General features: G+C 38.8%; 1 protein-coding gene across 1 annotated transcript in view; it reads left to right on the forward strand.

Moving 5' to 3' along the window:
* Positions 1 to 4,163: 4,163 nt before the first annotated feature.
* The window catches only part of LOC104497981 (serine/threonine-protein phosphatase 2A 56 kDa regulatory subunit epsilon isoform), a 24,199-nt gene continuing 15,699 nt past the window's right edge, over positions 4,164 to 12,663 (forward strand). The window contains exons 1-2 of the mRNA XM_010141297.1: positions 4,164 to 4,299; positions 5,131 to 5,327. Of these exons, the coding sequence (XP_010139599.1) occupies positions 4,164 to 4,299; positions 5,131 to 5,327 (333 nt within the window). The remainder of the gene's footprint in view (positions 4,300 to 5,130; positions 5,328 to 12,663) is intronic.

Here is a 12,663-nt window from a genome sequence, read left to right on the forward strand (position 1 = left end):
TTTTTTGTCACAAGGAGATTTTACTTAACTATTAGAATAATAGTCCTGGTTTATTTAATAACTGGAAGATAAGGAAACTGAAGAAAAACTGAGGAATTATTTTCCCATTAAGTCAATAGTGGAAGAGTATAGGAAACAGTCTCAGTGGGAGGAGTCAAGTGAATACAGAGTCCTTAAATGTTGGGAAATCATAAGGCAGTTCTTAAAATTAATGGGAGTTAAATTTACTATTAATCTCTCTGTCCCCCATTCTGGATATACTCCGGTTTTAGGATGTGTTTTTATTTTCCATGCTTAGCATGATGTTTGATTGTTACTCTCATACACGAAGATGATGCTCTGTCTTTATGCAAACATCATCTTCAAGCTAATTAGTAACAGTAATGTATACACTGGAAGCAGTAGTTATTCTGAGGGCATTTTGCTTTTAATTATTTATGAATGTTCTGATAATAGATACATGGGTGCAGCGGAGCATGTGTGAGCATATCCTAGTTTTGCTTCATACCTTGTACATATTCTGCATTGTCTCGTTTTATTCTAGTTCTAGGTCCTGTGCTGTCCTATGCCCACACACCTGTGACTTTTCCTTACAGTTGCTGTGCTGGTTTAAGCAGCTCAATCCCTCCCCCCTTCTTCACTTCCTGGCATTATTACAGGCTAAAGTGGATCAGGGAACTGATCCAGGTGTTCAGGATCTCCCTCTTCTTGGCTTTTCGCTACTACTGAGAGGAGACCCATGGCTCATATCTGCATGCAGTTTTGCTGGCCTTTAGCGTAGTTAGTTTAGTTTTCTGTGATCCAAAATTGGTTACTTGTAAATTACTTGAATTAAACCATGAATGTAGCATAAACATGACTATTTTTGTATGTTAGAGACTTGCAGAAATAGGATGCTGTCAGATTTTGATGCCTTTATTTGATAAAAGGATGCAGAAGGCAGAGACTGCAGAGATGACTGAGAAGGGATGGGCTGGTTGGATTAGGATTATTTTGGGAAAGGTCTTTAAAGAGAGCAACTGAATTACTTTGGCCGTTGTAGAATTAGTATTTCAGGTCTTGTAATTGGTGGTCCACGTCTAAAAAAAAAATTACAGTACTTGTTGTCAGGTTTTCTGACAACTTTATAAAACATCTGATTTTGTTAAAGGCTCCGATTCTTGATTATTGTTGTTCAGCTGTTTGAGTACCTGCTTTCACTAACCCAATTTCCTTTGAATCTGTGAATGCTCAGTGTATTTCTAAAGCTCTGTACAGTATTAAATGGCTAAAGAGAAAACTGACAAACCTGAAAATTAACTTACTGCAAAGACCTTCTGAAATTGAGGAGAGTTCTTACAGTCACCCAGACGGAAGTTCATCTTTATTTAAATTTTGATTTTGGTAGATGTATACTCCCCTGTGCATTGGAAATAAATTACACATAGCACTTAGCAGTGTCAGTTTGATTTTATTTTAAAGTTTATTGACGTATTATAGGTATTTACACAGATTTATTAGAGCAGTTGCTCAATATTCAATTCTTTGAACTGAAAGTGCATACAATGGTAATATTGAGAGTTATTAAATTTGGGGGCCTAAATGTTTGGCTGCACGTTAGCACAAGAGTAAAATATTGCAGAATTCATGGAAAGGTCTTGAGTACCTGCCTGCTGAGAAGAAAATGATTTGCACTTTTTTGTCAATTAACAGCGAACATCTATAATGAACTGTGTATTTCATGTCAAGTAACTGCATTAAGAGTTTAGCTCCGCTGTGGAGCTCAGTAGGTCTGTACCAGTGTGTACCCAAGGACCAGCGTGCCTCCCAGCTCCAAACAGCGGCCTGAGGGTGGCTGGAGAAGTCCATATTCTTTTGGTAAGGTTTGTACAGCTGTGGAAGAGGCATTAGAAGATTAAGAAAAACACCACCACCGCCACAAAACCAAAACAAACCCAAAACCACCACCACCCCCCGCCCCAACCCAGCTGATGGCATGGTCTCTGTGGGAAGGCTGGGAACACAGAATACTGATTTTTATTGATGTCTGCTGCCCCCTTCTTGTGCTCTGCATATTAAGACCTCCTATAATTTCCTCTTTGTATACTTTTCTGGTTTCCAGGTAGAAAAAATCTAGGCATTAGGTGTTACCCTGTTCCCAAGGCATCTCAAATTCCTGAGAACAATAAGAAATATTGCATGAAACGTTGCAATTTTATTTTGTAGCATGAATGGCAACTTGCTTAATAAAGAAAAGCAGATATGACCAGAACAACTGGGTTTCGGGGTTTTATTTCATGGGGCCTTGGGGTTTTTGTTGTTGTTTGTGGATTTTGGAGGTTTTTTCGTTTGTTTGCCCCTACGGTTCACATGGCTTGTTGACACAGTGATGTTGGCATGAAATTCATGTAGTGTTCTAGAGTGTTTTTTCTTGAGAACTTAATTACATTTTTCATTTTGTTCCCACACCTCCAGAAACTTAACCAGAGAGAAAAAGTCAACAGTCTTTTATTAGTGTTTTCTAATGCTTTAGTAATTTTTACATTTTTGTTTAATACCAACCCTACCTTAAAATGAGTGTAATCCTGAGTCATTCGAGTCTGGTTATAACTTGTGCTGAACTGTATCTTAATGGATTACCATTTGTTTTCAGCCTATGTTTTTCTTTAACTAGGACATCCTTGTTGATCAGCATAAACGTGTGCAAGCCATGTAGAACAATGCAACCAAAAAACCAGTGTAATCATGTAACACCACAGATTTTAGTGATACTGCTTAGACATTTTCAAGTCCTCTCACCTATTCTCACTCCTCCGTGGCTGTGGTTGTGCAGGTTTTTTCCCTTCTTATTTAAATACGTTCTCCCAGAGGCGCTGCCACTGCTGCTGACGGTTTCAGCCTTGACCAGTGGTGGCTCCATCCTGGAGCTGACTGGAATTGGCTCTGCTGGACAAAGAGGAAGCTTCTAGCAGCTTCTCATAGAAGCCACCTCTGTAGCACCCGCGTTACCAAAATCTGGCCACACAAACCCAGTACGGAGTGGAAGTTAGAATTAAGCATAATCCTCTTGAAAAGTAATCAATAGCACTTTCATGTATTTTTTTTTCTTTTTTTTCCCAGCTTGTATTTACAGTCTATCTGTTGGAAATAATTGTTAAGCAGTTAGTTATTGCCTCCTTGCAAATATCGTGGATTCTGAAGTCTTTTTTTTTTTTTTCTTTCTTTCTTTTATTGTCTGAAAGGCAGGTAGTCAAGGGAGCAGTCACAAGGTCTTTGCTTCCCCAGGACCTTTGTCTCCTGTAAGGCTGTAACCTTAGAGAGGTCGTTAATAGAAGTGCCCTTTTTTGTAAGGGGTGAGGGCTAATGACTTTCTGCAACTCCTTGGCTTACCTTGGGTTTCCGTGCTGCCTGCTGTGAGGCGTCTGAACACGTGGGAAAAACCTGGCCAGTGGAACAGCTTTAGGGTGAACTGGTGTTGGGACCTTCAGTTTTTCCATAGGTATTTGTGGGGGATTCTTCTCCTGTGTAGCTGCTCTTGTTGAAGTTCTGCAAGCCTAGTGACTATGAGATCAGTGTGGGCTGCCTTATACCGACAGCTGAACTCTGCCGAGGTCTTGGTCAATCTTGGTTCTTTGTTGAGATCTTGGTTGTTCAGACTGTAGGGTGCAGTTTGCTAACCTGTTGAATCCTGCCACTGCCACAGTGCTGCAAGTGGGAGAAGGTTGAGTGAGCTGTTGTGCCGTACCATGTCAGGTCAGGAAGCAAGCAGCATCTTTATTTGTACTGCAATCCATATGTATTCTTTTCAGGGATTAAGCAGTGCAGAGGGTTGAGGTGAAGTGCCTTGGGATCCTTGCATTTCCCTCAGCACTTTTTGAAGCAATATACCTATATACTATGACCTTGAAATATTTCATGGGTCTTTTGAGCTTGAAACTAGTAACCATTATGTATACGGTTTTACTTAAAACAGATTCATGGTACTATTTCGTTAAAACTACTATAGAACTACTAACAGCTTCCAGTGTTTACCAAATATTCCTTAACTTGACATACTCTTGTGTCTTAATGGTATTGTCCATCTTAGGTTGGCCTTTCACTCGTACCTCCAGGTTTTATCAAGTAAACATCAATCTTTACTATTAAAATTCCTCTAGTTGCAATCTTCAGAATTTCTCATTGGCATGTCTTATTACTATTTAGAAGATCCTTCGCAGGGTTCTGGTGCTGACAGAGCATTTGTGCCTTTAAAAACCAGAAAAAATAGAGGATCAAAGGAAGTGAAATGCCCTCTAGTTCGAGCTTGCTTTCAGAGTGAAAGTGAGTTATTTCATTTCTGCAACTTTCCCCTGTTGTTAACCTCTTCTGTACATGTACTCTCTTGATACAGTTGGTAAACTAACAAACCCCTAAGAAGTTGACATTCCTTTTATAATTTTATTAAGTCTTTTATCTGCTGAGAATTAAGAAAACAGAGAAAAATAGTGAGTAGTACATTCTGCTTACTTTATTGGTCAAGCCCATACTCTTTATTTTGTGTGAAGGTTTTCCTATTTGTGAAAGTTGTGTGTTCTTAGTACAGCAAAAAAATCTTCACTGTCTTCCAGTAAAATGGATTTTGATACAGAAAGTGTCAACGTGTCGATAATGATTGAATCTGAAAACTTGTTTGCAGCATTATAGTCCTGCCGAGTGTTCATATTCACGTCTATTCCTACAGAGTTAAAAATGATGCGGTGTTTTTAGAAATATAAATTAACCAAGCTTGATCTGTTTGACAGTTCTTTCATCCTTCCTTGGAGTGTAAGTTAACGATGGTGAGCGTCAGCCTCCAGTGAAAGTGGTGGTGTATCGTAGAACTGAGTCTTGAATGCTCTTGTGTTTGCATTCTCCGCTTAAGCCTGGACTTTTTTGGTGAACTTTAATTTCTTAATAGCAGGTAATGATTAAATTACATCTACAACATCTTGTTCAAGATCTCAAACACACAGTAATATTACAGTTCCTATAAGGGGTTTGTTTGTTAATCTGAGCTCTGTTTTACAGAAATTGTATGAATGCTGCTTGCCTTTGAAATTGATCTTCAAAAAGAAATCCTGTTTTGTATAATAAGATGCCAGACTCACAAAGATTTCCTTTCTTGTTTCATAGACGTTCCATCTTCAGAGCAGCCTGAACTGTTCCTAAAGAAACTTCAACAGTGCTGTGTCATTTTTGACTTCATGGACACGCTTTCAGACCTTAAAATGAAAGAATACAAGCGCTCCACTCTTAATGAACTGGTGGACTACATTACAATAAGCAGAGGCTGTTTGACAGAGCAGACTTACCCTGAAGTAGTTAGAATGGTGAGTTCCTTCTTTTCATGGTCTCTTTAAATCCACTTGCAATTCCATTTATGCATTGTGGGCGAAATTGAACCCTGGAGTAGGTGGATTAAATGAGGCCTTTGGTTTGTATGTTCTACTAGACGTCACTTGGGGATAATTCTCCAAAGACAAAAATATTAATTTTTATATATGCTTAATTAAAGTCAAGTAGATGACGGTTATTATAGTGTCACAAATGTATGAAAGGAAACCTGATTGTTTCCTGATGGAGAAAGCCAGCAGCCATAAAATCAGAGTTCCTCAAATTTCCTTGCACCTACCCTCACCTCTCCCCCCTCCCCAGTATAAATAATGGAATAATTTTTGCAAGATTTTTATCTTTCTTTGAACTTTATCCAAGCTCTTGAGTGCGTACTTTAGGCAAAGATAGCTTAAACTGTGCACAGATAATGATTTTTTAAATAATAAATGCTAAAAATGTTGTATAGGATCAGTGTGAAAATTTCCTGCTTGTATTATGTGGATTCATACCAGCTGCCATTAGAGTAAGCAAGATTTCTCAAAAATAAAGTCAACCTTTTATATATAAATTGTCAAATAATAGTGTTTTCAGTGTGAAAGTGGAAATGGTACCAGCTGCTATCTATATGGTGAGGAACGTTCTTCAAGACTGGCAAAATCAATCACTGCTTTAAAATGTTTATTCTGAACTACCATACAGAACCCTTATAACCTGTTACCTAAATGAGAAGGCAGTTAGTTAAACAGACATTTGGTGATGATGGTTTCCTGTTGGTTCTGTGTAATCATGGAATCTGCTGGCTTTTGTGCTATAAGAAGAAAACCATGAATAAATTTTACATTGCATTATATGTGCTCCTTCCTTCCTGACACACAGACACATGCTGTGTTGCTTGTCTGTAATATTTAAAAACAGCTGTAAACTGTGACAGAATCACCAAGCAGTTAATAGTGAAGAAAAACAGAATTAAGAGTGTATGGAAAAATATTAATATGGCTTCTTAGACTGTACGCATTGACAGAAAGCCTGTAGTTACGTGATCAGATTCTTCCCCTTCTCCCTCACCCTCCCTTTCTCCCACCTCTACTGGACCAATCGTCTGAATAAGCTGCTTTTCAGTCTGTTGTGTTATTTGTCCAGCATGTGGTCTAATGCACCATTCAAATACCGCTCTGAAAACAGAACGACTGGTCCTTTGCTGAATTCTTCTGCTGGTGTTGCACTGTAGTATCTAAATCGTTTGCAAACGTTAGTTTATTCTTACTTGTACCCCTTGCAATGAGCAAATTATATCACACCCTTTGTATCGAGTTGACACTGGTGCAAAGGTAACTTCAATAAAATCGGGTACTTTTTCTGTGCATAGAAGATGCCTCCAAACTCGCCTCCTGGAGAATTTGGTATGTTTTTTAACATTTCTGTTATTGAGGTTGTGTTCTCACCTTGACTTCAGTTACAATTTTTACTGCATCAACACATGTAGCATAAAGACTCTGAAAGTTAGTATTGTCTTAGGCTGGACCCCAAGAAACAAGAATAATTTCACCTGTAATGCTCATAAAGTTCAATTTGAATCATAAATCATAACCTATGAAGGAAGCAATCTGAACTTCAGCTTTAGAAGAGATGCAAAACTCCTTTGCCAGCATATCGTACTGTCTTTGCAGTTATTTATGTTGATTTACAAAACTGGTTTTACCTTAAGGAAATGATGCATTGCCTAAATAGTTTGAAAAGTATGGTTTTAAATAATTTTCTTAAATATAGGCTGTAACTATGATATGAAGGAGTCACTGCAAGTAAAGATACAGTGTGAATTTTTCCAGTGGATTTCACAGATATTTGCTAATGGAGCTCCAGGAATTCAGTTTCAGCTTAACTTATTTTTGATGGAAAATTGTGCTGTTGTCTTTCCTCTGGTATTTCCCTGATACTTTCATTGCACCATGCCCTTCTTTATCTTACTTTCTCCTGCCTTGCATTTGGGCCCCAGTGCTGAACTCCAGCGCCGTTGTCTCTTCAGTGCCAGGACAGTTAGGCAGGGAGGTCTGAGAATATTCTCAAGCCCTGTGTCTGGCTACTCAGTGGCCCCTGACTGCCCAAACCTGGTTTCTTTTACAAATTAAAAGATGCCTCAGTAATTAGGGAACTGGACATGCTTTTTCCTTAAGTGTTTCCTGAGAAAGAAACTCCAGCGTGCAGCAGACGCTGTGCTTTGATGAAGGTGTAAGGTATTGGAAAGCTGGAGTCCCCTAGTTGTGCCTGTCGAAGCCGGCAGTGTTCTTGGTGCATGTGCTCTTGGAAAAACACTTTGGTGGTTGTAGTCCATGTGAGCAGGATGCTGTGCTCTAGGATTATATTTATGTGAGTGAATCCATGGCAAATGCATGAATGGTTTCTGTCAGTCATCCCAGCGAATGCTAATAGAGCGTTTCTACTAAACCACATCATCAGGGCTTCTGTGCATTGCCGGTATTTTGTATTTTACAGATACACTATCTTGTAAAAGTGCTATTTTTCCTCCTGGTCTTTGCCTGTAAAAGGCATCTCCATCACTTTGAGTGCAGTTACACAGCCCTAGAGGGAAAGGTATGACTCCTAATATTATATAAAAGAAGTTTTCAGCACCTATTGCTTGGTTAATAGACGGCATTAGTCACTTGGTGCTGAAGCATCATGTTTGGTGTTCCTTGTTCTTCGCAATAAGTGCCTGTTCTTGTTTCACTCAGAATTGTGCTTATAATCATGTACTGTGACAGACTTAACTGTACACAGCCGGCTTCATGGCAACTGCCACCTTTATCTCCTTTTGAGGATTTTCATCTAGGCCTCCAACTGTGTTCACAAAGGAGCTGTCAAGCTGACAATCTCTGACTGCTCATGATAGCGAAGCAAACAGCAGTGTCTATGTCCTGACCAAATTAGTGTCCCCCTGACTGCTTGCCACAATTGTCATGGGAGTGTTTTGATCGAAAGACCAGTATCTTTAAACTGATCAGAACAGAGCACAAGTGTTCTTTGTCTCTTTGGAAGGTCTCCTCCTTGTTATGTTTGGTGTTTATGAATCCAGGAATTAATAATTCCTCCTTGGCCCTTTGGGCTACCCTGATTTAGAGGTGAAGCGAAATATTGTAAGCAGGTGGAAAAGAAAGAAGCTGTTCTGTGAGTTCTGGCATCATCTAAGAACAGAAAAAAGGTGCACCTGTCTGAAGCTGATATTTATAAAGTTACTAATGTTTATGAAGAAGGGTTAATGGTTAAAGTGTTTTCTTGATTATCTAAAATGCCAAAAACAGTGCTGTCTGTGGAAAAGCCTTTTTTTTTTGTTGTTTGTTTTAAAGTTTTATGACGTATCTATCTGTTGGTGTTCTCTGTTCATGACCCAAAAGGAGTTTGGCTTTGCAGATACTAGGTTAGAAAAAGGTTGTCTGTAAAATTCTTCAGAGGCTCTGGTATTTTTAATTACTTCTGAAATGTGGTGAAGTTATGATGTAGGGGTTTGAAGAACAGTCATTTGTGGTAGCCAGCGTAACAGCTCCTGGATATATTTGCTGCCTGTCATCCTAAATTCCTGCCATTAAAACCTTAATCCCTAATCGTAATATCAGATATTTTCATCTTTTTCTCTTAAGCACATGCTATGATGTTGTATATAGCTAAATGTTAAATCACTTGACTATTTGTCAACCTGCGTGTCCACTTCTTTAAGCCACTCTCTGTAGTTTGATATGTACAGGAGTGTTTGGCATGTTCTTGGTTACTTAAAGTAAAATACAGTTGAATTTATAATGGCCACCAAAGCAAGCTTGCAGCGGCCTCGTCACTGTCATCAATATCAGTTGATGGGAAGAGCAGTTGGGATTTGTGTTAATGACTGTAAGCTGGACAGATTTATTCAGGAGGGTATTGCTCAGTGCGCTTCCCCTGCAGTTTGATGTGTTTTTCAGAAGGGCATATGACATTCTTTAGAATTAGGCTAGTCTTAGGAAAAAAGGCCCTTGCCAGTTAAACCACACTCTGCTAAGAAGGAAATGCCATGATATGACTTTATGAGCCAATAATTGGACACTTAATCTAAAATTTGTTCCTGTCTGAGCAAACTGTAGAGGCTTAGACTAATGATGCTGATTTTGCTGGTAGATTGAACAATGGTAGTTGAATGAAATAAATGTTTGTTATTATCTGTGGTGTCCTAAAGAGTGTGCATAGAGCTTTTTGTGTTCTCTGGGTATTAAGACATAGATTGAGGAAACCAATTTCTTTCATTAAAAGAATCAGATGGGAAGAATTGACAAGCTGTTAAACTGAGAAATGTGGATGAATCTCTTTGTTGGTGAGCAACATTTCAGCCCTCCTACTTGCTTCTTCAGAAATTGTAAACCCAACCCCTGACCTTTACTGTGTTGTTTATGCAACATTGGTGGACGGTTGCCAGCCCATAAAAGATGGCTAATCAAACTTTTTTGAGATAGACCTTTTAGAATGGGATGGTATTACTTTGTTTTCCTCTCTTTTAACTGCAGAAATGCCTTTGTCTTCTGGTTGTCATCTTTATCTTCTTTGTAATGACGAGTCAAGAAAAAATAAGACTGTAATCTCTATAACCAAAGTGAAACATCATATTACATGGCTTGTGGCTGAGAAGCTGTGCTGAGCGTCACAGCAAAAGACACTTGGTTAAATAAATACCAAAAATTACATTTTAAAGGTCAGCCTCTGACCTCACTTTTTCATTTCTTCTTCTTCTTTCTACTAACATAAATCTAGAGGGTTTGCATTCCTTTCACTGCAGGTTTGTCTCAACAGATGTGAGGGCAGAGTCTGATCAGGAATTTGTTTGCGACGGGCCTGTTAAACATAAAGAATATCTTGTTAAGCCATGATTTTTTTAGCATGTTAAGGAACCTGTTTTTAGGAAGTGTTCTAGCTGTTAGTGTTCATAGGCATTACAAATTTCTTTATTTTCTATAGCTTTAGCTGCAGCTTATGACTAAGTATGACACCCTGCTTGCTAAATGTTCATCCTGTTTAGGGTTTTCCATGCTAAAATGTTCTTAGATAGAGATTTTTATGTAGGTCTACCTATATTCAGTCTTACCTTTTAGATTCAGCAAAAACCCTGTGCATATGTTCCTCTTGGTTCTTGTGTTAGATTTAAAAATATAATGCTGAATGTCATTTTGAGTTTCAGGCAAATAAATGAAATCATATACTTTTAAAAGAATTGACAAAAAAAGACTTTTCTAGGATACATTTTATATAACTTCAGGAATTCTATAAACTATTAGGAATAAATCTTAAACTCAACTTGAATCAGTTGAATTTGAACAGATTGTTTTGAAAGCATCTGAAATGCTGAGAGGAGGTTGCTTTTTCCTTTGACCCCCCAAATGGATTTGGATTAAAAATTGTCATGTAGGTGCAGCCGTGTTGGAGAGCACACATGCTATTGAGGAAAAAAAAAAAAAGGTAAAGATCCTATTGTATTTTTAATTGTTCTTTTTTCTTTAATGTGAGGGTTATCAATTCTGGAGAAGCAAGGAAAGAATCTAACTTTGGTTTCTTTTTTGTGTTATTTCCAAATTCCTCTCTTAGATGCTTTTTTATTATTCACATTCTTTATATACCTAGTTTGTACAAAACCCACAAAGCTTATTAAAAAAGAGGCTCCAGTGTTCTGTGCTCCTCTCAGAAAATCAGTTGGAGGCAGCTCCTCTTGCAGTAGTTGCCCCTAATAATTTTTCCCGACAGTATGTAATTACATTTTCCAGTATCCATTATTCCTCCTGTTGTTACATAGGCCTTACATTCACCAGACTTTATCTGCATAATAGTGCAGTGACGGGGTCTAAAGCAAAGAAGTAAACTGGGAAAACATTTTTATTCAAGAAGTACTTGTGTGAACTGCAGCTAAATTTTTATTTTTTTTTTTTTAAAGAGGGTACGCATGCACACGTATTTTGGCTGTGTCATCTTAAATACCTTTAGAACATTATGTCTGTAGATAAGCACAGTGTGAATTTTCTGGGTGATTGGCTTTTTGGGTTTTGAATTTTTGGTTTTGTTTGTTTCCTCAGTTTGGAGTCTGAGACAGTATGAGTTTTGTAATACTGTCTAGAGTTCAAGTTCATGTACTGGCAGGCTTTCACTTGTTCTGATGCCTGCTCTAGAGATGAGGGGCTCTTTCTGCTGGTGCTGTGCTTTAATTTGTCCAAAATTACTTGAGTTACTGTTATGATTTTTTAGATTGTATTGTATAGAATTAGCTGGGCACACATTAAATAACTGTTCCACTGGATCATCTCAAAACATGGTTACATGAAGATATAGCGATAAACAGGGTTGTTCCTCGTAGGGTACCCTGTTATGGTTCAGGTCTAGGTGACCTAGAGCGGAATTTCAGAGCTCCGAATTTCCACATCGAGAGGCGTACCCAGGAGTGCTCTCTGAAACGGGTCTGTGCTAGCACTTCTAACTCAGGTTGTGAGGGTGCTCTTGAAGAGGATCTCCCATGTCTTCTCACTCCACTTTGATGCTTGCAATAGGGAGGACTTAGGGTTTGTAAGTGGTTGGTTTTGGACAAAATGGCTGTCTCAGGAGAGTACCCAATGCTTTCCAACTTGCTAATGGGCTTCGATGCAAGGGATGACTAGGAAGAAACTCCTCCCTCCCAATGCACATAGTGTGGGCATTGCACGTGAGCACTGGCTCATTTGTTCTACATGCTTGCTCCTGATGCCGTTCTCTGCAAACAACAGCATAGCCCGAGGATCTCAGTTTTGCTGCTTGCTCATCTGTATGGGTGGAAGGTGCTACCACTGCTGAAGTGGGTGATGGTAAACTAACACATTTAGGAGCCCTGATGTAAAGCTATATTCTTTCAGGTTATCGATTGAATTTTTAGAAGTCTTAAAGGTCAAGAAAAGATGAGAAGGACCGTTTTCGCCCCACCCTGAGATCTGGATTGTTGACTGTTCACAATTCAACACAGCTCATTTTAATGCAGCCAAGTCAAGAGCAATGCTGCTGCGCAAAAAGAAGGCGTATAATATTAAGCACTGAAAGACTGTATCCAGACAAGCAGTGGTACAGAAAAGGACCCAGGCATCGTGGATTACTATCATGAGTATCACAATATGAGTTTCTGGTACAGTGCACTGTTCAAAGAAGTGAATGTTGATAAAATTGAAACAGCAACACGCAGGACCAAAGAGGGAGATGGTCAGGCTTTTCACACGTACGCCAGTATACTTGTGCACAGGTGGGAGCTCAAAGGAAGGAAGTAAAGATAATCAGGATTAAAAACAAAGAAAGAAACCAACAACAGCCTGG

This window comes from Buceros rhinoceros, unplaced genomic scaffold (genome assembly GCF_000710305.1).
Source record: "Buceros rhinoceros silvestris isolate BGI_N320 unplaced genomic scaffold, ASM71030v1 scaffold41558, whole genome shotgun sequence".
In the NCBI taxonomy this organism is placed as follows: Eukaryota; Metazoa; Chordata; class Aves; order Bucerotiformes; family Bucerotidae; genus Buceros; species Buceros rhinoceros.